Here is a 25320-nt window from a genome sequence, read left to right on the forward strand (position 1 = left end):
CAAATTGCAGGATCACCCTTCTTATGGATTGGGCAGAGCACACTTAAATTCCAATCGGCAGGCATGCTTTCATCCGACCATATTATGCATAGGAGCTGATGCATGCACCTTACCAGCTCCTCGCCGCCATGTTTGAATAGCTCAGCCGGCAGTCCGTCGGCGCCCGCGGCTTTGTTGTTCTTTAGCCGTGATATTGCTATTCTCACCTCGTCATGGTCGGGTAACGGAACGACAATTCCGTCGTCAACGATTGGGGTATCGGGATCTTCACTTTCTCGGTGACATGCGCAGTTGTCACTGTTTAATAGGTTCGAGAAGTGTTCCCTCCATAATCTAAGATTGCTCTGTACGTCAGTCACCAGTTCGCCGTCTTTGTTCTTACAGGAAAACGCCCCGGTCTTGAAACCTTCTGTAAGCCGCCGAACTTTCTGGTAGAATTTTCGGGCGTTGTTCCTGTTGGCCAGCATCTCAAGCTCTTCGCACTCACGTATTTCGGCCTCTCGTTTCTTCTTTCGGATAATACGTCTCTCTTCCTTTTTCAGCTCTCTGTAGCGATCCCACATGGCTCGCGTTGCGCCCGATCGCAGCGTGGCTCTATAAGCGGCATCTTTTCTTTCTGCGGCAGCATGACATTCCTCGTCGTACCAATTGTTTTTTCGGGCTCGCCGGAATCCGATTTCTTCTTCGGCGGCGGTACGTAGGGAACGAGAAATGTTGCTCCATTGCTCGCGCATGCCGATTTGTTGGGCAGTGCTTTCGGAGAGCAGGAGTGAGAGTCGAGTGGCGAATCTTCTGGCTGTCTGTTGTGATTGCAGCTTTTCGATGTCGAACATTCTTTGCGTAGGTAGATGTACGTTTTTTGCTGCACAGAGGCGGGTGCGCAGCTTGGCTGCAACAAGGTAATGATCCGAGTCGATGTTGGGTCCTCGGATCGTGCGTACATCTAATACACTAGAAGCGTGTCTTCCATCTATCACAACATGATCGATCTGGTTTCGCGTTTTTCGATCAGGAGACAGCCAGGTAGCTTGGTGTATCTTTTTATGCTGGAATCTGGTGCTGCAGACTACCATGTTTCGGGCCCCGGCGAAGTCGATCAGCCTCTGTCCGTTACCGGATGTTTCGTTGTGCAGGCTGAATTTTCCGACTGTGGGACCAAAAATTCCCTCCTTGCCCACCCTGGCGTTGAAGTCGCCAAGCACGACTTTTATGTCGTGGCGGGGGCAGCGCTCATAGGAACGTTCCAGGCGCTCATAGAAGGAATCTTTGGTCGCATCGTCCTTCTCTTCCGTCGGGGCGTGGGCGCAAATTAGCGATATGTTGAAAAAACGGGCTTTGATGCGGATAGACGCTCGTCCACCGGAGTGAACGACAGTACTTGGCGACGAAGTCTCTCTCCCACAACAAATCCGACACCGAATTTGCGCTCCTTTGCATGGCAGCTGTAGTAGACGTCGCAAGGTCCTATGGTTTTCTTACCTTGCCCCGTCCATCGCATCTCTTGGATGGCAGTGATGTCAGCCTTTACTCTCACGAGGACATCAACCAGCCGGGCAGAGGCACCTTCCCCATTAAGGGACCGGACATTCCAGGTGCATGCCCTCAAATCATAATCCTTAGTTCGTTTGCAGGGGTCGTCATCAGTATAGGGAGGTCTCATCCGAGGCTTTTTTACACTTTTCATTGGGGGCGATTTTTAAGTGGCGGGTCCCAAACCCAACGCACAACCAGCTATGCTGGAATGTTTCGCCTTCTCACGTTAGCTCACTCCCGAACGGATGTTCGGAAGCTACCCAGAGGATACGTGGGCTAATCCCGGCCGTTGTGAGCTGCTTGAACCATATGCAGAAGAATCGTCCTGGCCATTCCCAAGTGAATGGCGATCAGTAACTTTCCCCACTTGCGTGGACTTCTACACATGGAACCATCCTCCTGGTGCACAACTACCACTCGGAATTCGCAGAGAGAACGTAGGTTCGAATCTCGGTGAAACACCAAAATGAAGAAACAACATTTTTCTAATAGCGGTCGCTCCTCGGCAGGTAATGGAAAACCTCCGAGTGTATTTCTGCCATGAAAAAGCTCCTCATAAAAAATATCTGCCGTTCGAAGTCGGCTTGAAATTGTAGGTCCCTCCATTTGAGGAATAATATCAAGACGCACGCCACAAATAGGAGTAGGAGCTCTGCCAAACATCCAAACTACAGAATTAATTATAAGTAGTTAAAGTGGGCAATCAGATGTCCCGTTGTAAGCAAGTATAATATTTGCTTTAAAAATATAGCATCAATTTACAGAGGCACTCCTTTTATGAATTGTATTGCGAAAATCATCATGGGTATCTTAAATGAAAGGCTTGTTAATTCTTTTGACGTTGACTATACATCCAAATGTCCAACCTTTTATTAAAAACTTATTTATTTACAATTTACCGGGTATGCTGTTTTATAGCCCACTCAATATTAGCATAACAAAGTGAAAGCTCCAAGTGGATCAAAATTCTCGCTGATTTTTGACGATTTTTTTCGTTGAGGTGTTGAGCTTTGTGTATATATGTAAAAGAAAATTCTCAGTATGGTATGTAAAAGAAATTTTGAAAAATCAACGCTATTTTTGAGCGACTTCAAACAACATAGTGTACTTAAATTTAATAAAAGTTAATGGGCTATAAAACAGCTTATCTTGAAGTTTTCTAAAGATTCACTTAAAAAGTGGAAAATTTTGATGGACATTTTTTGCAATTTTTTTAATTTTTTTTTGTAATTTGTACAAAATTTGGAGCTTTGAGTTGAGCTTAATTACTCTTTACTTTTATAAAACTCCATAAAATATGTAAATACAAAAAATATTTAAAATTTGGTAATGCGTCACGCTACTCGTATGACTTGTTGGGTGATCGATGCATCCTTGGTACTTATTTTTCCTTTTCTTGTTACGAGGATGAGGCATTGAAAGCCTTTGGCCCGTCAATGTTGGCCTTTTACTTGAACTAAGCAGCGTTCTGTGTAGGTACCAGTCCCCTCCCAGTACTACCGTTAAGTAAATCATTGGGCGGGGATTTGAGCATCAGGCTCTACGCCAGTTTTGTTCACATGCCGTGCATCAAAGAGTGCATGTAATTTAATCTTTTCACTGATTTGTTTATTTTCAGAAAACTCCTCAGTTGGGTCTGCCGTCCCATTGCAACAAATGTACTAGTCTCCTGTCGACTTCAAAAGTCCGTTTCTTTGCCTATGTAGTAGCGTCTTTTTAGCTGCCACTGACCTCGTAGACGAATACTTCACTCACTTCTGTGTGCTTAAATTCTTGTAGTACATCGCTGACTATTGACGAAATCTTATCTTATGGATCCTTTGAAGTCATCATGAGATCTACTAATTTTTTTGGTTCCATCGAATATTCTAATAGTGCGGCTAATAAAACAATTGTGAGGGATTCAGTACTTAAAATAAAAATAAGTAGTTCCATTATACCTGTACCTTATCAAAAAACACTCTTTGCTATTGGTAAAAAACTGAGACAGTCGATTTCCCCAAGCGAATTGTTCGTCCGCAAATTCATTCGCCATTAGCAGGGACAAGTAATCACTTGAATCAGATCCAGTACATAAGGTGTAAGCGTAAGAACCTTCCAGACAAGTTCCCAGAGCTTCACCATTGATATCTGTGTTTAAAACCAAATTTGACCATAAATCTTATGAAACTTCTGCTTAAAGATTTACTTATACAATCACTGTTAGTAATTAAGTCTTAAGCATTGCTTTGAGTCAATGGAAGGTTAAAGGTCTTAAAAGTACCGGATTTTTTATTAGACAATGAGAAACGTATCTAGAGATGCACATACATATATCCGCAAGGAGGCGTTTCTGATACATTTGAGAAATCTGTGAATCCGTTCATTCCGATAAAGGATATCCCACATGTGTGTGACTTTTGTTCCGGCAACATTCGAAAGACTAAAAATAAATTTTATTTTTATTTCCGTCCTCATTATTTTCTACCATTCCTACGATAGTCTCACTTCTCCATTTAAAACGCCAGCTAAGATATGTAAACTCGCAATTGAGCAACCCGCATTCGATGGGATGCTTTTCCCATACCAAGCAAAGATAAAAACAACAAAGCGTTGTTGGCCGCGTCAGGCTATCAACAGCAGCAATTGTTGTCGACATTGTCGCAGTGAAATTATTTTCGCTTTTGAAGAAACTTCTTACTCGATTAAGAGAACTGCTATTGTTGTTGCATTTGAATTTGCTGTTGCTTCTGACTGCTGCAGCAACAATTTAATTAAATGGCTCATGGTGGGTTGTTGGTTGCAAATAATTCATGCACTTGGCTCGAGCGCACACTATGGACCAGGTTTGGTTTTGTCTCATATGCATAAGAAGGAATATGCGCATGGAGAACTTAAGGAAAATTTCACGATTCAGTTGCATTGCACTTGGCTAACTGCCACATACACTTATGTCTGGTTGCTAAATCAACGCTCATTCAATGATCTCTCAGCAGCCGCCTTGAATTGTGCTGAAGTGTTTTTTGGTTTTTCTATTTGTACTTACAATATTATTACTTTTATATGTGTTCTTATGTTGTTGTTCTTCTCGTGGTACTGGCGCTCCCCTACTTTTGTTCGCGACCATTATCAAATGACGAGACGAAAATGCAATATTTTATTGCCACATTTTTTCTGCAGCCCCTTTCACCTTCTCCAACAGATTCTATGTACATATCTCGCTAAAGAATCGCTATTTTAACGCCCTTTGGCAATTTTTAATTTTAAATACATATGCGCACATTACATTCTTACAAGTAGTAGGTAGTACATATGTATGTAGGAAGATTGAAGTGTGTGTTTGTTCTTTTAGGTTGGGGACGTACTTACCGTAATGACAATTCCATTTCATTTATTCAGTCAGATATCTCCATCTGTGTATGGATTTTCTTTCGACAGTTGTGGCATGCCACGCTTGTGTGCAGGTGCATATGCTTGCGTATGTAAGTACATCCATTTAAGTATATGTCACCGTAAATCTTTACCATAAAGAATAGTCGTCCGCATACTGTCATGGCAGGTCGTGTTCACGCATAATTTAAATTTGTTAAAATAAATTTAACTCAATAAAGCGATAATAAAGTATTTCGAGAATAGATATTTCACTCAACTTATTTTATTTACAATTTTTCACATACCAAATTAAGGGCATATAAATAATAGAGTGACGCAGCTATTAAAGCAATACACCCCGTTTACGGGGAGTTAATATAACTCTGGCGTCGTAGCCCTTGAGTGAGACTATTACGCAGCAAAAAGCAGAACGAAATATATCCTAAAGTTACAAGAAAAAATCGGTTCTTTTCTTCTGACACAGACTGTATTTTCAATATATCCGATTTAAGGAAAAGTGATTACTGTCGATTTTTGGATATTACAAGGCTCAGATGTGCACTTTTACCACTTCTTTACCACAAGTTATTCTTCAAAATGTGGCTCACAATGAAGGAATTTGAACCGTCCGCTATTACACTACGGACTTTTCATTAGTATTCTAACAAATTAACGAAGTTGCGCAAAGTTACAAGGTTGTTATAAATTGTTTTTGGTTATACTGGCACACTCTTCATATGTATGAACGTATGTGATATTTCATTTCAATTTGTCAATTCATTCTTAGTTTAGTATCGACGTGTCACAGTTTTTTCTACAAAGCAAAAAAATCAAGCATCACGAAGTGATTGAATTTTTATTTTTGGAAGGTTTAAAAGCAAAGGAAATACATGAATGAATGCTAAAAGTGTATAAAGACTTTTCGTCATCAATTCGTACAGTAGAAATGTGGATTGCTGAATTTAAGCGTGGTCGTACAAACCTTGAAGCCGACCCACGCCAAGGACGTCCAAAAACAACAACAACACCAGAAATCATAGAAAAAATACTAGATATCATATTGGAAAACTGCAAAGTCACTGAAAGAGACTTAATAGAAGCCTTTTTTTTTGGTGGGTGAGGGAGGTAGGGATTAAAATGCCTTCGCACTTACAGCGACCATCGTATACTGCGTCGTGTGGTGTAGCCACTAAAACGATACCCTTCTCTCCTTTTGGGGAGACACTCTTCCCGGGACTACTTTCTATATTACTTCTGGAGAGCCCAGAACGACATCCATAAAGGACCCATTCTATTCACCGGCGTCTGGGTCCACCATATTTGTAGCCAACTTTCATGCTGTAGGGTCGTCTTCTTGTGTGTCTACCTGTGAGGCTTCGCTTTGTTGCACTGTGTCGAGGTCTATCTTTTTTTTCCGTAGTACGTCCTCGATATACCTCATTACCGCGTTCCAGCAGTCCTCACACTCGAGTATTTTGCTCATTATGTTGATTGGCGCGATGTCGCCAATCTGCTCCCTCAGAACATTTCTTTCCGCGAGCCATCCGTCACAACTAAAAAACGTGTATTCAGCGTCATCACCCAGCGCTTCGCAGTATATTCACTTAGAATCGCTTACCTTTCCCATGCGGCATAGGTATCTGTGGCCCGAGAGGAACTGAATTAGGAAGTAGTTCACTTCAGCGCAGTTCCTTTGGATCCATTTGTCAATTGATGGAATAAGTTTCGCCTTCCATCTACCACTCGGTTCAGTGTCCCATCGGCTTTGCCACCGCATCATGGTTTGGCATCTCCGTTCTGAAAAGCTAGTGATGACGTGTTTCTTCTTGGAGTCCCACGCATCCATTTGTTTCCGGACCATGAGGTCGACTGGTATCTACCCGCTGATCACGAGAATTACTGCGCCTGGGACAGTGCGGTAGGCTGAAGAAACTCTGAGTGCCGTTGTTCGTTGCACAGCTTTCAGTGCTTTGCGCTTGGCCCTGCAGTTTAGCACAGCTCCCCATACTTCGCTGCCGTACAGGAGAATTGAGTTTGTGGCCGCCATTATTAGCTTTCTCTTGCTCTGTATTGACCCACCGATGTTTGCCATTAATCTGCATAGCATTCCCGGAACTTTTGCTGCTTTGGTAGCCGCATGCCATATCAGGACCCAGAAAGCAAGCCTGCAGTCAAGGTGAATACCTAGGTATTTCACTACGTTTTGGATCAGTAAGAACATGTCGCCTATTTGCATGTTGACCTCGAGTGGCATGTGACCTCGTATCATAAGAATAACTTCGGTCTTATATTTGGCGAGTTCCAGGCCGTGGTCCTCAAGCCATATTTACGTACTTATCATAACTTGGTTTAGCTTCCTTCCAGCGTCCTCAGTGTCCCGACTGCCGTGGTATCCCACTAGATATGTATCTTCTGGCATTTTTATGCTCAATATCTCGTCGCAGCTCAAATTCCAGAGATCGGGGCCGAGAACAGATCCTTGAGCTGCGTCAGACGTTACCGCTGTTGTTTTCTGGCCATCTGGTGTGTCGTACAGCAGTTCACGCTCACTCAGGTAGCTCTGGTGAAACTTTAGCAGCCCTTGAACTCTCGTTGGGTAGTGTAAGCAATATTTTGACTGAAGTATTGGGTTTCAAAAAGCTGTGTGCATACTGGGTGCCGTATTCCCTAACAGTGCAATAAAAGCACATTCCAATACGACTTTTTGAGTAACATTTTGAGCGTTTTCGAAAGGATAAAATGGATTTTGTGTATCGATTCATCACTATGGATGAGACCATGATTCTGAATCAAAACAATATGCTAAAGAGTGGTGCGAATCTGGTTCTTCGGCTCCGAAGATTTAGCATCAGTTTCTTGGGAAGAAAAAATACTCAGAAAAGAAAACAATTTTTTTCATCCACACAATGCACTGTCTCACAAGAGCATTTTGAAATTACTAAAATCCATGTATTAAAGTTCGTATTAATCAGATTTAGCCTCTAGTGGCTTCCTTCTGTTTCCAAACCTGGAAAACGTTTTTCATCAAATGATGAGATCATAACAGCTATGGAAGCTTATTTTGCAGCGCTTCCAGATTCTCACTTTAGGATGGGAATTTCGTTGGAACAATTATTAACGTTCAGGACGCCTATATTGAATAATAAAGAAATTTTCAAACCATGAAATTGTGTTTGTAAAGAGTTTTCCAATAAGAGGTGTTATTCCTGTAAAAGATCAATGGGTTCGTTGCTTGCGGGGACGTAGCGACGTCTTGTTGAAAATAAACGTTGTCCAGATCAATACCATTCAATTCCGGCCATAAAAAATTGTTAATCATTTCTCGATAGCATTCACCGTAATTGTTGCTCCAGCTTCATTTTCGAAAAAGTAAGGACCATAAACTGCACCAAACACTCACATGTTGAGGATGGAGAGACTTTTGAACAATAACTCTTGGATTTTCTGAGCCCCAGATCCGACAATTTTGTTTGTTGACGAAGCCACCGAGGTGGGAATGGGCCTCATCACTCAGTATGATTTTTCGATGGAATTCCGGAACATTTTCATGCATTTCAACGACCCAATCGGCAAAGACAAGATGTTGTTGATGATCGGCCAGCTTGAGTTCTTGTGTTAACTGGACTTTATAAGGCTTAAGACCCGAATATTTATGCAAAATACGGTGTAATGACGTTTGTGGAATGCCTAATTTCAAAGAACGACGAGGAATGGACAAACCTGGGTTTTCTTCAACACTTTCGACTACAACAGCAATATTCTCGGCACGGGTTTTATTCTTCACACCACTAACATGTCCCAACAGCTCGAATTTTTTCACCAATTTCTGTATTGCGGTCCGACAAGGTGCTTCACGATGACCCAAAAATGTTCGAATTTTATGAACCGTCTCTGCTAAATTTTCACAATTTTTATAGTGAATAATTTCAATAATTTGAATAATAGTTTGAATAATTTCAATGCGTTGTTTAAGCATGTATCGTTCCAGTTTTATTAATGGCATAGTTTCTACATATCAAATATCAAAAAATTACAGCTTCAAAAGTGCCAAATAAGTCCCACGGGGCAGAAAAAGTGTGTCGAGTTCGGTTTAACGGCATTTTCGAACTTCAAGTGAGTTCTTTGAGCAGCTTTTCATGATTTTCTGAGTGCATTAGAAGATCGCTTTATGTCACAATTAGAAAAAAGTATTTTTATGATTTTTGATTTATCTCATCCTTGAAGTTTAGATGGATCCCCAGTATTTGGTTAAGCAAGCGTAGTCAGCTATGGCAGCTCAGCTCTTCTGGGGTTTAAAAATGTCAAACAAAGAATGGACAACTTAAAAGTCTGAGCATCTATGGCTGTAATGAATTTGAAAATGGAAAGGTTTTCTTGATGAATCGATACCGTTTCTTCTTACTAAAATGTTGAATAAATAATTGTGTGAAATAGCAGAGAGTTTCAAACGCCTCATAAATCAAGATAGCGTTCGGATATGTGTAACACATAAATTTTAATAACAATAACGCTTAATTCACACTAGTCTAAGCCAACTGGCTAACTCGGCAATGAGCGTGTCATAGCAGTTTTATTTATTTTCATTAAAGGGTAAAAGCTTTAGTTCAAAGAACTAGTTTTCACATGCAAAGTCTGAATAAAAGGTCATATCGTTTGTGTATCGCTGTCAAGAAACAAATACGAGTACGATTTACAAATCTCTGGACCAACTTGCTAACTCTTGGAATGTGAGCGTGCCTGCAGCTGTGCGCGTACTGACTCTTAATACATTCATTATTTTATTCAATATAAAATCTTTTTTTTCTCTTCAAAATAACGGTCACACACGAAAACAAACACTTCAGTGCAACTATAAATTATTTATGCACAATTGACATGTACCAAATGACTGTGCACCACTGCCAGTGGAATGAAAACTGCAACCAACGGTAAGTAGCTCACACTGGAGCTACCTACTCGTAATTTAATAATCAGCGCTTACTACTTGAATAGCTAAAAAGGTGCACTTGCGCGGCCAATAATCAAGCAGCCAGCCACTAAAAGATAAGTCTGCGTTGATAAGACGTAAATGCGAAGTTAATGTGCCGCCGCATGTAACGGTTATGCAGCATGCAACGCTATGCGAAAGCATAATAGGCATTTAACAAGTTTGCAGCGTCCGGCAGTAACTAGATTTAGTAACGTCCAGCTTATACGAATGCATGCACATGTACATCCGTATTAGGATGGTCTTACTGCATAGTGGAATACTTGATTTAAAAAAATTTACGAATCTTATTAAAAGGGCACTTTTATAAATCGCTGCCTTAAAGCTATTTTGGGTATTTGGTGGCCTTATAACTTGACATCGAATGACGAGCTCCTTACTCGATGTGTCCAAAGACCAATGGAAATTGAAATTTATGAACAAAAAATGGCAAAAGATTGATGACACAATCCGTAAACCTGATACTGATATCGGCAGAATATCGTTGGACTGGCACCCGCAAGGCTCTCCTCGTAGAGGACGACCAAAAGAAGCATAGAGGCAAAGCCTCTGTAATGAAATGACTGTTGGCGAATCCACGTGGGCACAGATAATCGACCAGAATGGAACTTATTTGTTGGAGCACTTTGCGCCTACGGCCGGTGCGCTAGCAAATAAAAATAATAATAGTAATTTAAGGGACAGAAAAGTTATTATTTATTATATCATCAAAATTTTTCAAAACAAAAACATTTAATGTAAAACAATCTCGCAACTGTTGTTTGCATTTCTCCAAAGAAATGTTTCCTCATTATATGTCGGCATTGCGAAAATATTGTCATACGCCCTATGTAAATGTTACGTATTTCTTATGAGCAAAGAATAAAAAAAATTTAACAATTCCACAAATTACATATTGAATATAATATCACTAATCACTTTTCTAACTTATTTTTACTTTTATAATAACCGCAAAAATAGTGGACCACCCTTAAGCATATTCCACACACTTTCCTTACTATGGACCTATTTTTACGTGATAGAATATTTAAATATTTTAAAATTGAAGGTTAGACACTGGGTTAGGGGCCAACTTTTAAATATGCCTATTAGCATACTCACACACTCAATATGTGTATTTAAATTTTCTTCTGCTTTTCCGACGATCACACTTCCCGGTTGTTGTCGTTTTCTTTCTGGAAATCCGATTTTCCGATTGAGGCCACACGCAAATGCGGGTCAGCGATGTCGCGTAATTGCAGCGCCTGCGTTCGTGTCCGATTGTCCACCAGTTTTTACACAAAACTCTGCTATGTAAACTGCTATTCCACCTACATACCCGCGATTGCAGCTTCTTATAATCTGTTCACAAATCTCAAAAGGAAAAAAAATCACATACCATACGTAAGAAGTGTGGCCAAGGATAAGTGACATAACTTCCGCAAAAAATCACTGTGGAACGCACTAGCCAGTTGAGCGCCGCTTCGCCTGATCGCTGACCTTTGTGTGCGCGCCCATCAACGACGCCGAAACCGCGGTGTTGTTTGTCGTGCGTGCATGCACTATGTTGCCATCCCCTGGCGCACTTATACTTTCTGTTAACACCAGCGTGAACGAAGCGCCTTTGAGCTCAAATCGATTTGTGTTTGCTTGTATGTTTTTTTTTATTTTTCAGTACGAGTATTTGGAGGTTGAGCCCCTTAGGCGTGGAAATAAAAGTACAAACGTTTAATTGCCAGTTTACATATCGGCAAAAGAAGAAAACAAGCACAAGAGATGCATTTACTGCTGTGGCATTATTTCCGCAACTTCAGCATAGTGCAGATTTTTTGTTTCAACACTGTGCTTGACAATTTTTACGTTTTATTGTACCCTTTCAACCGTTTGCTGCGCTTCACGTTTTCCACCTTTTTATTTATTGTATCTTTTTTTGATGGTCAATACAAAGAATTTCCTGCGCGTGTCGTTTCATTCGCAACAAATCGGTAATCTGTTGGTATGTTACAATTTGTAGCAAACTTTTTACTCGCTAATGGTTGCACTTTTCCAATTAGACGAATCAAACGATTCTCTGTTTTTTTTTATTTATTTCTTCTTTTTGACAATATCATCGCATACTTCTTATACCTTTCACGGAAATTTCATGCTATTTCAAGTACGTAAGCTCAATATTTGTAATTAGCTGTTACATAACCAACCTGAATTGTCATGAGATGGGGCTCCAAATTGAAGTGAACAGTTATAATCATAGTTGGGCGTGAATTTGCGCGCGAGATATCGCAGGGAGACGAAGAGTTGTCTCAATCCGCAAAAAAAAAAGCATCCAAAAATATAGGCTTTACGAAAAACAGCGACTCGAATTGCTATCTCCTCCGTGGCTAATGTACCCAGACATCTCCGTGCAAAAAACAATGCACAAAGGGCGCATAGAAATTGTCTCTTTGGTAATTTACACTCAAGATAAATTTAAAATATCCAGTTAATTCAATATTCAAATCTAGCCATAGACGCTAAATATACCCCCCATCCTGGAGATGTTACAGTGCAGTGGAGCGATGTCAAAGCAATAACAGCAATGTAGTCGAAAAATATATGAACGTTCTAGTAAAATCTGTCAGTTAGGGGTAAGCTTACTGTGTAATGATTTCATATGAAACAAAAGGAGAAAGTCGAGACAATTGAGCCCAAGTCTTACATTAAAATTTTTCTGAAGAAAAAAGTGGCAGAAAATTAAGTTTTAAAATGTATTCCTAAATATCCTTGAAAAAACCCCAATATTTCTGCTCATAAAAAATGCATTTTAATAGTAGGAATTTTTTCTCTCCAACCATCAACAATCCAGTCAAAACCTAGAACAGTAAAATAGAAGATTTATAGGAAAAAAATCGAAAGCCAATAAGAAGTAGTACAGAAACTTTCTCTATTGTTTTTTTCTTTTAATAAGACAGCCCGCAGATAAGTTTTCTAACCCACTCACACTCCTTCAAGGATAACAAAAATACAAGGTGAAGTCCAAAATAAACAAGTCTGGCGTCATAAAAATGTTTTTGATGGCACCATCTTTTTAATGAGTTAGTGCGTTGGAAGTTATATCCCTAGCTGACTTCCAGTGAAAGCTTGGTGACATTCGGTTCAGTGGAAGCGAAGTTTTTGCGTCTGTTTTTGCGAATGTAATTCGAACAAAATATATAATATTAAATTTTGTTTTAAAATAGGTAAAACGTTTACCGAAACATTTGACTTGGAGAAAAAAGTTTATGGCGATGATTGTCTATCTCGTGCCAGAATTCAAGAGTGCTTTACACGTTTCAGAGATAGTTGTGAGGGCATAAATGAAAATGAACATACGGGCCGCCCAAAATCAGTAATCATCGAAAACTGCATTGAAATTGATGGTAAATTTATCAAAAATTAACCGAAATCATCGTCGAAATTCATGGAATCGGAGTTGAATGTCTCCAAAACATCGCTTTATCGCATTTTAACTGATCATTTGGGCTTACGAATGGTCAGTGGTCGATTCATTCCGCACAAGTTAACTGAGGACCAAAAATTACTCAGAATTCAACATTCGAACGACTTCATTAAAGAGGCGAGCAAAGACGAGAACTTCCTTTGCAACATTGTAACTGGTGATGAAACGTGCTGTTTCCAGCATGAACCTGAAACTAAGCGTCAAAGTGCCGAATGAAAGGCCCCAGACGAGCCACCCCCAAAAAATCGCGTTTGGAGAAGTCAAAAATCAAGTCGATGCGCATTTGTTTTTACGATTCCAAGGGAATTGTCCACAAGGAATTCGTGCCAACGGGCCAAACCGTCTATGCAATTTTCTAACTTTTGCGCGTTTTTGCATCAAACTCGCCTTAATACCGCGAAAGAGGAAGCTGGCGCTCATTGCATGATTATGCACCATCTCATCGGTCGACTCCTGTGATTGATTTTTTGACTAAAAATCGCATTTTAACCATCAATCACTCACCGTATTCCTCCATAGAGGCCATCCAAAACGCTTGTACCGACATCCTGAAGGATACTGTAGTCAATGACCTGAAACACTCTTTCGAAAAGCTTTTAGAATGCGCCAAACAGCGTACCAAAGCCAGAGGGGACTATTTTCAATAAATAAACTCGAAGTTATCAAAAAAAAGCATCTGCCGTTTCTATTTTAGCTCAGTCTTGCTTATTTTAGACTTAACCTTGTATATAGGTATATTCTAAATCCCTGTGACTTCATTTATATCACTTCGAAGGGGTAAAAAAACTTGTTAATTTGAGCACCAATGTCCGGCTACATATCACACAGGGATTAGCTCTATCCAGTAGATGATACTTGAACGGCGGAAAATAAAGGGTTTTGTGCATCGCATCGTCACTGGCGATGAAAAATGGATCTATTATGATAACAGGGTGAACCAAGTCCATCGACAGCGAAAATAAAATGCGTGCTTCAAAAGTTATGTTATGCATCTGGGGAGATCAGAAGGGTGTCATCTATTAAGAACTGCTTAAGCCATATGAAACCATACTGGCGATCGTTACCGACTGCAGCTAATGCGTTTGAATCGAGTTCTCAAAGAAAAGTGGCCGTAATGGGACGGTAGACATGACAAACTGATTTGGCTGCATGTCGAAGCCAGGCCCCACGTTGCTGAATCGGTCCAGAAATATTTAGAGGGACTGAATTGAGAAATCTTGCTCCACCCGCCATATTTCCCAGACATTGCACGTTCGGATTACCATCTGCTCCGATCAATGTAGTCAGTCTTTATTGGAGAGCGGTTCACTGGTTACGAGAGCATCGTAAACTGGCTCAGTTAATGGATCAAGTCAAAAGATCTCGAATTTTTCGTCAAAGGAATCCGTATGCTGCCTGAAAGATGGAGTAAAGTTGTAGCTTTCAATGGCACAAAAAAGCCATTTTTATCACGGCTACAAAAATTAGAAAATATTTAAATAGATTTAAAAATATTTGAAGTTTTAAGCTTTAATTTGGAGTTATTTTATCCGATATCCAGCGACATTTGATCTTAAGACAAAGTTCAGCAAAATCCGTACATACGAAGCCGACTCGGCTTATTTTTGTCTTTCTTTTTTTGTTATTTTATATTTCTTATTTAAAGAAGAAAAATTGTAAATTCGCTTGACAACTTAACGATTTGTTGTGCTACAAAGTGTTTTATTTTGTATACGTTTTCTCCTGCACGCATTGAAACACATTGTCGTTGTTGTACCAAAATGATTAGCCTATCTACAAACAACAATACACAGAATGCACGAGAAACAACTTTTTTCAGAGATAGGATTTTTTCGTTAGTGTTGTTATTATTTTTTTTTTTAGTTTCGTTGTCGCTACTGTTTTTCGATGTTTTTATCAGTGTTGGTTTTGTTATTTTCTTCATTGTTATTTAAGGTTTGTTTGGTTTTTCTCCATGTACTGTAGCTTGCGACTAACTGTTCTTCCTACAGTAAAGTAAAAACAGTAAAACAATGCCAACGAAAAACGTATTGCCAAATTCCTCAGCTCAACGTTGGACATCGACAAAAGCTAATTGGCTTTTCAATTGTCTTTTTTTTTGTTGTATATTTTTTGTTGTCTTTTATGCAAGAATGCTAATGGCCAACGGTCAACGTCAGCGATTTGTCATTGCAGTAATTCAGATCTGCTTAACAGCTACTTTGCATGCGAGTTTGAAAATACAGGACCCATTTTTTGGAGTAATGCAAGTTTTAATAACAGTTCCTCCGAAACCGGTCCCGTACTGACAAATGAGCTAAAATTATATAATTTTTTTTCCTTATAGTTTATTCTTTTTATACCCGCGTACACTTGCGCCGAAGCTTTTTTTTAATTTTGTTTACATAAAGGTTGTATGTAACAACATAAAAGGATTGAAATAGACGTACATAGACATATTATTGTAAAGGGTGGTTAAATTTCAAGGGAATGTGAACCACACCTAAAGGTCAAGTTTTTTTCTGCATTTATTTGACATTTTTCAATTTCAGATTAACTCAATTTGAACCATGGAAAGATACACAATCGAGCAACGCGTTAAAGTTATTCGGGCTTATTATGAAAACGGGCATTCAAATCAAAATGTATATAGCGCACTTCGTGAAGAAAATCATCTTCAGTGATGAGGCACATTTTCACCTCAGTGTCTTCGTCAATAAGCAGAATTGCCGCATTTGGGCGAATGATAATCCAAGAGTGATTGCCGAAAAACCAATGCACCCACAAAGAGTGGGGCCGTATTTTTCCCCAATGAGCCGGTCAGGCAGTTACTGTGAATAGTGTTCGCTATTTTGAGATGATAATGAACTTTTTATGGCCCGAATTGGAAGATATGGATATGCACGATATGTGGTTTCATCAGGACGGTGCCACTTGTCACACAGCTAACGAAACAATGGATATTTTACGCGAAAAATTTGATCCCAGATCATGTGATTTGACACCGTTGGACTTCTTTCTTTGGGGTTATTTGAAAGGAAAGGTGTACGTCGATAAGCCAGCAACAATTCAGGTGCTAAAGGATGAGATAATTCGGCTCATTAACGGCATAGAACCTCAATTATGTCTCAGCGTCATCGAAAATTCGGACCATCGGATGGAGGTGTGCCGCCGATGCCGCGGCAGCCATTTGGCCGATATTTTGTTCTATGCGTAATTGAGCCATACTAATATTATCATAATAAAGAGAAATTACAATAATTTCTTAAAAAAATTGTATTTTATTCAAAATCAACACCGGCCCTTAAAACTTAACCACCCTTTATATAAACTGAAAAGCTCAGCATGATGAGAGTAGCCGGATTAGCCATGTCTGTCCATGCGTCTGCCCGTGAGCACAATTACTCGAGTAAATGGACCAAGTCAGTAAATAACCACGCCCACTTGTCATTAATTAATCATCCAATTTTGTTTTTGAATAGCATTTTTGCTAAATCATTAAACTCAGCTCTTCGGAAATAGTTTTTTCATGACGCTACCAACATCCAATACTGCTTGCATTCGCTACGATAATAAATAAAAGTCAAGGAAAATCACATAATAAAAACAAAAAATAAAAAATAATAATATATAATATATGCATACCCCGGTTTTTACTCAGATCCTTGCGAAGACGTCAAAATATTAGTAGAAGAAAATGTCTTGTAGAAAATCTTACCAAATACTCGGCTTTACCAAATATATTTTTTTGGGAAATATGCTAATATAAAGAAATATCTCTATTTTAAATAAGCACAAAAAATATTAACCATGTAATTCATATTATTTAATGATAATAAAGAAAGTAATGTAACGTATATGAATATGGTAGTATGTATGTATGTATGTAAATTTTAACACACTAAACGCCAACTCAAAACTGAAACATTTTTAGAAGAGGGTAACAGTTGGCGATCGCCGTAGCCGAACGGTTCTAAGCCTTTGGCATGAAAATGCCCGTCATAAAAAACCAATTGCCTTTCGCAAGTGGCATAAGACTGTAGGTATCTTCATTTGGGGAATAACGTCAAGACGCTCACCACAAACTGGAGGAGAAGCTCAACCAAACATTCGGCAAAGATGCACGCACTAGATATGCATGCATACATCTATGTAATAGCTCCTGGTGACGCTCAAGCATGCATGTCCTGCAGCTTATATGTGTGCGAGTCGAGTGCATGACGCTAATATCTAAAATTTTTGATTTGATTATGCAAAAGCCGACAACACGTATGTGTGACACGAAGCAAGTTCGTGTGTCACCCGACACGCACACATATAAGCTGCAGGACATGCATGCTTGAGCGTCACCGGGAGCTATAAGAGCTCACTTGGGCAAAAAATCAAATTTGTCCGTTGTGATACCATATACAGGAAAACATAGAAGGAGAAACAGAAAAGGAAAAAAGAGAGAGGTGGCTTGGGTTTAGAGGAGAATGAGCATTAACCCCTTCAAGCTACTGATGAAATTCACCAAGTGTGTAATAAATAAGCCTGCTATCTAACACCGCTGGTGTAGCAAAAACGAGATAGTCAAGATCTCTGAATCTTAACCCGGCGAGATCAGGACTGCTGAGGAGACAGAATTTAACATTTGTTGATGGAAAAAATGGGTGAATTACTAATTTTATGGAACATTTTGAATTGCAGCCGCCGTAGCCGAGTGGCTTGGGGCGTGACTACCATTCGGAATTCAGAGAGGACTTAGGTTCTAATCTCGGTGAAAGACCAAAATGAAGAAAAAAAACATTTTTCTAATAGCGGTCGCCCCTTGGCAGACCATGACAAACATCGGAATGTATTTCTGCCATGAAAAAGCTTCTCATAAAAAATATCTGCCATTTGGAGTCAGTTTGAAACTCACACAACATCAAAAGGTATACCACAAATAGGAAGAGGAGCTCGGCCAAACATCCAAAAAGGCTGTACATAACAGATTTAATTTATATACTTGAATTGGTGCAAAAACCATTCTCGGAGTTTTAAAATTTGTCTGCATATTATCTGGATTTAAGCATTTTAAGACCATATTTGGTCATTTTTATTTGGAAAAGCATACAAATAATAAAGAAATATGGGAAAGATAATATAAAAAGTTGTACTAATTTAGGTCACTAATTTTTGAGAACTTGTCATTATAGAATATTTTCACCAATAACTTTAATATTCGATATTTTACTGCAAGATCTTCAATGCTAATTTAATTTATTTGAATATTCATTTGCGCTTATACATGAATCAACTGGCTGACTCATTCACCTTATTAATTGCTAACGACTGTTAAGTGAAAGTTAAATTAACCTAAAGTGGCATACAAACATACACAGAGAGAGATAATTATCAAATATTTACAATCATTTTAGATATGAATAACGAGCCGGCATTTATTATATGTATGTATAAGTTAGTGTGTAGAAACATATTCAAGCAATTGCTTTTGAACGAATAAATAGTTCATTAATAATTGAATATGTAATCGCATACGAACTCTATGTAAGCTGGCAAGCAAACAAACATCTCGGGATGTAGATTGTCAGCCACACATGACACCAGTTAAAAACACACCCCCAACTGCTGACTGTCAGCGAAGTCATTCATAACTATAACAGCAATAAATTTTGGTATTCCACTGCAAACAGTAAAACTCCCCTCACAAGCATCTTATGTCTAATGCAAATACATATATACATACATATGTGCATTTATGCTTTAGCGCGAAGGCGAATATGTAAGGCAACAAGTTGTGGTGGAGCAAAGGAATTGTGCACATAAACATACATACATATATGGTTGTGAGTACAATGTACACATACATACAAGTATATTACTAACAGTTTCCTTTGATCGTAAAGAGCGCTATTAATGATATGCCGCGATAAAAGTCAGCTCCAATTTGTATAGTGACATGTTAGTGCCCAGCAATCTATGCTGTAAGATATACCAAATGTGCTTGTACATACGCATGAACGTATGCATATACATACGTATACATATACATATGCATACATCACAACCCACCATAAATAAACGTACATTAAACTGCGTACATTACTCATACGCTTCGTTGTGCCGCAAACGTTTTAAGCAAATAAGCTGCATAATCGAACTGTGCGCTTGTCGCAACTCGACCCATGTGCTGTGAATTTAATTGAGAAAATGTGAATAATATGATCATTCATATACACATTTGTAGGCAACAAAAATATTAAAAAAATGAAGTCATGACAGCGTTGCTGCCGACAGAAAGCAAGAAATTATAAAGGAATTACATTTTGTTGGCGACGCCTCGAAAAATCACTCATCCCATTTTATATGCAGATTTGATATATACTGCACTACATATATGTATGCATTGAAATATAGAAAACTGAAAAAAACATCATTAATACGCATGAGCAACAAGAACTGCAGTTGATTTAAATGGTGTTGTCGTTTGAGTGCCAAGTGTATACTTTTGCTTATTGATTTATGTATGTAAATATGTACAGAAAACTCAAATGTTATGTTTATATTTTTACATATTTATCAAGCATGAAAGGAATCTTGTTAAGGTAGATGTGGAAAGTATTGAACTCCGATGCCAAAAACGCTGGTAGTTTAAAAATGGATCAGGAAATCTGAATATAAATTTTTGGGGGCGTACACTTTTATTTAAACTTTTTCTCCGTTTTTCCGTTCTAACTTTAAATGAATGCATAAAATCTCGAAAATATTAACTCAAAATTTCAAGTTGGACGGTGCAAGATTGATGAAGCTATAAGCATTTGAGTGCCCGTTCTCGAGACGAAGAGCTGTCTGACTTTTAGGCGATTTTCTGAAACCTAAAATCCGTATGCGGCACAACTACAGAAACAACAGTTGATAAAATTTTGTATAATGAATCTTCATATAATTCCCTAGGTACTAAACTTAGCCGACTTTTTTTTAGCAAAAATCGGGTTTTTTATTTGCAAATGGTAGAAAAAATTTAAAAATCGAAAAGAATACTCGAGAAACATCTTCATTAACAAATGCATTTTGATTTTTCAAATGAGTTTTAAGATATTTTGTTGCGAGTTATGATGTACACCACAAAACAACCTTTTTCGAGATGCCTTCGGAGATTCACTCTTACTCGCGCAATTTTCAATATTTAAATTTAGGAAAATACTAGATAATACCCAGCGTGCGCTGCTATGCCTCAATAAATAAAGTAAAAACAATAAATTTGAAAAAATATTCAATAAAATTGTTTTTATTATTTTTTTATTTCAACCCAGCGGATAAAAGGCATTTTTGGCTTTCCCATTTAGGGCCTAGATGAACAATTTATCAGGCGTAACAAGTCTAGAGTAGACTATAAAACGTTAGCCATAGAAAAACACAAAAATTCTTTAAGTTCAATACATACAACTTTATTTACAGATTTGTCTTGAACTTTATTTTTTATCGATAGATGTAATTGGAAACTCGGTGTCAGCGCATTTTCTCCTTTCCAAAAAAAATAATATAAAAACACATGTTTATGCTACGTATGTAGAATGATAATTCTGTGTTTCTATGTTCAAAATTCTGATTAAAGGAAATTGAGTGCTGCAATACGTCTACGTTTTCCATGAAACCTATTAAATTATGGCATGTTAAAATATTTGCCCCGTCGTTTACCGTAGCCCTCGCTACTTTACCTCTATTAGACAAATTATATTTCCGATTTCCTCCTGTATGGAATATTTTCGATCTATGTGGTATCACAAAGGATCTAACCCGAATTTACGCGACCTCTCGGAATTTTCAGCATTAACTCAACATAACCAGCCTACATGAAAATTCGCAAACCTTCCATGAGAAAAGCAAATAATTCCAAGTTTGAAATTAAAATATGTCGTGTCAATTTTCAAATACTTATGTAGTACATCTGCATTGCACATAACCAAAAATATTTTTACAAAACGACATTTTTAATTTTCCCCTTTCGCACTCTTTTCAGCTGGTCGCACGCAACCCTGGTGGTGTCGTAACAATCGCAATGGTGGCTCCAACGGACGTTCAACCCTGTCAATCAAGCATCCCGCCGATAGCATACGAAGGCGTCCGAATAGCAACTCTGGAGTTTGGTCCTGGAGTCGTCGCTCTTCAGCCAGTCCCGATCAGATCGGTCCACCATCCTCGTCGCCCGCCGAAAATCATTACACACACATGGATGATGCATATAGTCCGGTTAATGAGGCATTGTACGCAGAATTGGATCGGGAATCGGTACGTTCAGGAAATCCGTCATATCAAAATACGGCCTACAGTCAGTGTGGTGAGGTGAGTTAAGGGAAATGGAAAAATTTACAGGTCTCATTTTTGCATAGCGGCAGGTTATTATTATTATTATAATGGGGTGTTTGGGGGCACGGTCGCCGTAGCCGAATGAGTTAGTGCGTGAATACCATTTGGATATATGGGTAGCGTAGGTTCGAATCTCCTTGCATGAAACACCAAAATGATAAGGAAAGATTTATCTAGTAGCGGTCGCCTCTAGGCAGGCAATGGCAAACCTCCGGGTATATTTCTGCCATGAAAAAGCTCTTCACATAACACATTGGCTGTACGGACCCGACTTAAAACAATTTGTTGAACAACGTCAAGACGCACGTCACAAAAAGAAAGAGGAGCTCGCCCAAACACCAAAAAAAGGTGTAAATGCCAATAGTCTATGTATATACATATATACTGCGATCCCTTCATGGATACAGAGTATTTTTCTGAGCCCAGCTTCCTCTATAAATGTTAGTATTTGCCCTATTTTATTGAGCTTTATTTCCCCTCTGGTAAAATATGTCTACCCAGGTGCTTTTACCGCTTATGCCTCAGAGCTGGGTTCGATGCCAGCTCATGTTTGGCAGTCTCATCTTCCTCCCTATAAATCTGATGGGCAGGCTATTCCAAATTGTGTGTGTGTGTTTAAGGACCACCTCACCCAGTCAAGTACACATATCTAGTCCTTGATAAATGTACGCAAGCCCAACCACCAATCGTCAAGGTTTAGGTACCAAGAAAGGTTAGGGACAGGTTAAAGGGTGCGCACGCTCTCCATGTCAGGTGACTGTGTATCACCATGTGTAAGCTCAAATTTGTCTTTAAATAAAATTAAAGATAGTATAAATAAATGTTCATTCCTAGTTGGGCTTAATGGATGGGGAAAATCAAATTCAAATTTACCAGCTGTATGGCATGTGGCTCTATCTACATGTATAGAACCATATTTCTATAAATCAAGTTTATTCAATTCTGCCCAAAAATATTCTTCCAACATGGCATAGTAGTAAATTCCATTGCCCGTGTCATGGCAATCATTTTCATAGACGAAAAAATATAGACAATCACACCTCCTGTCATGAAATCCACACTACACGCCCCTTTTTTGTGAATGCAAGTAAGACTCTTCAAGCACATAGAGGCTTATTGCTTTCCAATAACAAGTCCATATGTGACCTGGTTATGAAAAGGTACCTTACGTGTCAAAAAATCATTTTTCACTTTTTTGTTGATTCGAATAGTGTGTGAAAGGCTCTTTAAAATGTTGAAAACCAGAAAGTCATAATTTGTTTAAAAGTTTGTTAAAAGTAAAAAAAGAAAAGTACAAATACGAAAAGGACTGATTTTTTTGTCATGATACAAATTAGAATAACGAAGACAATAATTTGTGCAAATTAAAAACTGAACCATTCCTGGACAGTCTGAGGTGTAATGAATACGATACTGATGTCTGTTTTCAAAAAATTTTTGTCACCGGGTCTTATAAGTTTTTTTTGGCATGGATGTCGGTACAAAAGCTAACTTATTTTTTAAAACGATTTCTGCGATTTGCATTAACTTTATATATATGTATAAAAAAAAATGTTTTTCACTGCTTCTGTGATTTTATTGATACTGTGATCTATGCTGAAGAAAATAAGCCAAATCGGATTGAAAAATATTAATATTATAATATATTTAAAAAAGTTACAAGGGTTTTTAGAAGTTTAAACTTTAACTGCAGTTTTCTCGAAAACTTGTTTTCGCACGTAAGGTACCTTTTCGTAGACCAGGTCACATATCATAAAACCGAAAATGAGCTTCTTCACTGAAAATAATTACTCGATGAAATTCAACATTTTCTTCAATCTTATGTGTATGTAGTACACAATCTGAGAAGTTTAGGAGCAGAATTTACTCTTGATTTAATTTAATTTTTGCCAAGACCTTTAAGCAAAATTTATAATGTAGAATGAAAGATTTTCATATGCCGGGCGCGGAACCGACTGGTTCGACACATTAAGAATTGAAGCATTTACGTCTGCGCATTTCGGTGCTTGAATTGTTGATTGGTCTCACTTGTTTGATTAGCTTTTATTACGACCGATTTATCCATCATAAGAAATGGTGGCGATTGGCTTGATTTGCAAGACTTTCATATAGGCACATACAAATAATATATAATATTTACATATATATTATTATACGGCATTTGCTTTCCTTTAGCCTTCTTATCTGAAAATTAAATTTTCCTAACTAAAGGGATTGCGACAACTCCATACTTCTTGCCTCAACAACGACAATTAGAACAAACATATTATGCTAACCATCTCTTGAATATATTCATTTTTCACTTCTATATTACAGAAATACAATTTCCAACAACATGAACAGGACATACCGATGGTAGTCTCATCAGCGCCCAGTAGCGCTTATTATTCTGACCTCTCAGTGACCGCCGTGCCAGGTGGCGGCAACGAGCGTGCCTATGAAATTGTCGGTTTAACAGTTATGTCACAGCCATTACCCAATTGGGATGGCAGCAGTGGTGGTGGCAGCGGCAGTGGTGTTGTAGGTATGGGTGTTGGCGGCACTCTTGGTGTACTTGGCAGCGGGGGACCCAATGAAGCTTCGCAGCGACGTATACCACGTTTAGCAGCCATAAATGAGACGAGCACAACAACTGTAGCAGCGTCAGTGCCCTCTGATTATGTATGAAATTTGGAGGATGAGAGGCGCAGTGAGGAAGCGGTATAGCGATTTTAAAATGCTATTATTTAATACTTATATGCAAGTTTATATATGTACATGCATACGTATGTAGTTATGTACATGTGCATGTACATACATACATACAAATATTTTATAGCAATAGTTGTTAAGGAAGATAGCGAGCGAAAGTGGCTGTTGGTAGTGATTATTCGATACTTTTTCTTGCAGGTATCGATACTCCTTCCCCGAAACAAGTATTTTTTTTACTCGATACTTTTTTCATGTTTGGTACTTGGTATCGATATTCTTTTTGCATTATTTGCTTAATGGCAGCACTATAACTATACACACAAATGTTAATTTGCCATTCTTTTTTCGTGTTTACTTTTCTTGTATATTTTGTGTGTAATTGATTTTGAAAAGTTGATATTTGCAAAGTATGACATTTGAGAGAAACACTAAGAACTTTTCTTTTCTAGACAACTCCAACAAGGTTAATCGTAATATTGATTAAGAAAGTCGCTACCTGAATTGCGAAATACCTAATTTGAAAGTAAATCATTTACATAATTTTGAAAAAATTAAATTTTTCCCGCCCTTTTATGAAATTTCAAAAATGTATTTAGTATTCGTGGCATCCTTTCTCCTTGCAAAAGACTTTTCTCGAAAGCAGGAATAGAATTACACAGACAAGAAACCGCCTGTCATGTATATATTTTAAGAAATTGGTTTTTTTGTACTATTTTTTATTAAAATGTTATTCTGATTTTTGTGCATTTCGCTTTGAAAAATTCAAGCAAAACGTGAAAAAATACTTATTTTAATAATTTAAATTATTTATTCAGTACTTGAACATACACCATACTCTTTGTCGATATTTGTTCATTACTTGATACTTTGTTTCGATACCAGAAGCAATTGAAAGTATCGATGCCAAGGTGGTATCGTACAATCACTAGTTGTTGGCAGCACTTCCAGCAAAAAATAAACAATAACAACTTTA

At 38.3% G+C, this 25320-nt stretch overlaps 1 protein-coding gene across 1 annotated transcript in view; it reads left to right on the forward strand.

Annotated features, from left to right (window-relative positions):
- LOC129241596 (uncharacterized) overlaps nt 1-24740 on the forward strand; it is a 122625-nt gene extending 97885 nt beyond the window's left edge. Inside the window, exons 4-5 of the mRNA XM_054878020.1 lie at nt 21310-21632; nt 23973-24740. Of these exons, the coding sequence (XP_054733995.1) occupies nt 21310-21632; nt 23973-24323 (674 nt within the window). The 3' untranslated portion in view covers nt 24324-24740. The remainder of the gene's footprint in view (nt 1-21309; nt 21633-23972) is intronic.
- Nucleotides 24741-25320: the final 580 nt, after the last annotated feature.

Source organism: Anastrepha obliqua, chromosome 3 (genome assembly GCF_027943255.1).
Source record: "Anastrepha obliqua isolate idAnaObli1 chromosome 3, idAnaObli1_1.0, whole genome shotgun sequence".
Taxonomy (NCBI): domain Eukaryota; kingdom Metazoa; phylum Arthropoda; class Insecta; order Diptera; family Tephritidae; genus Anastrepha; species Anastrepha obliqua.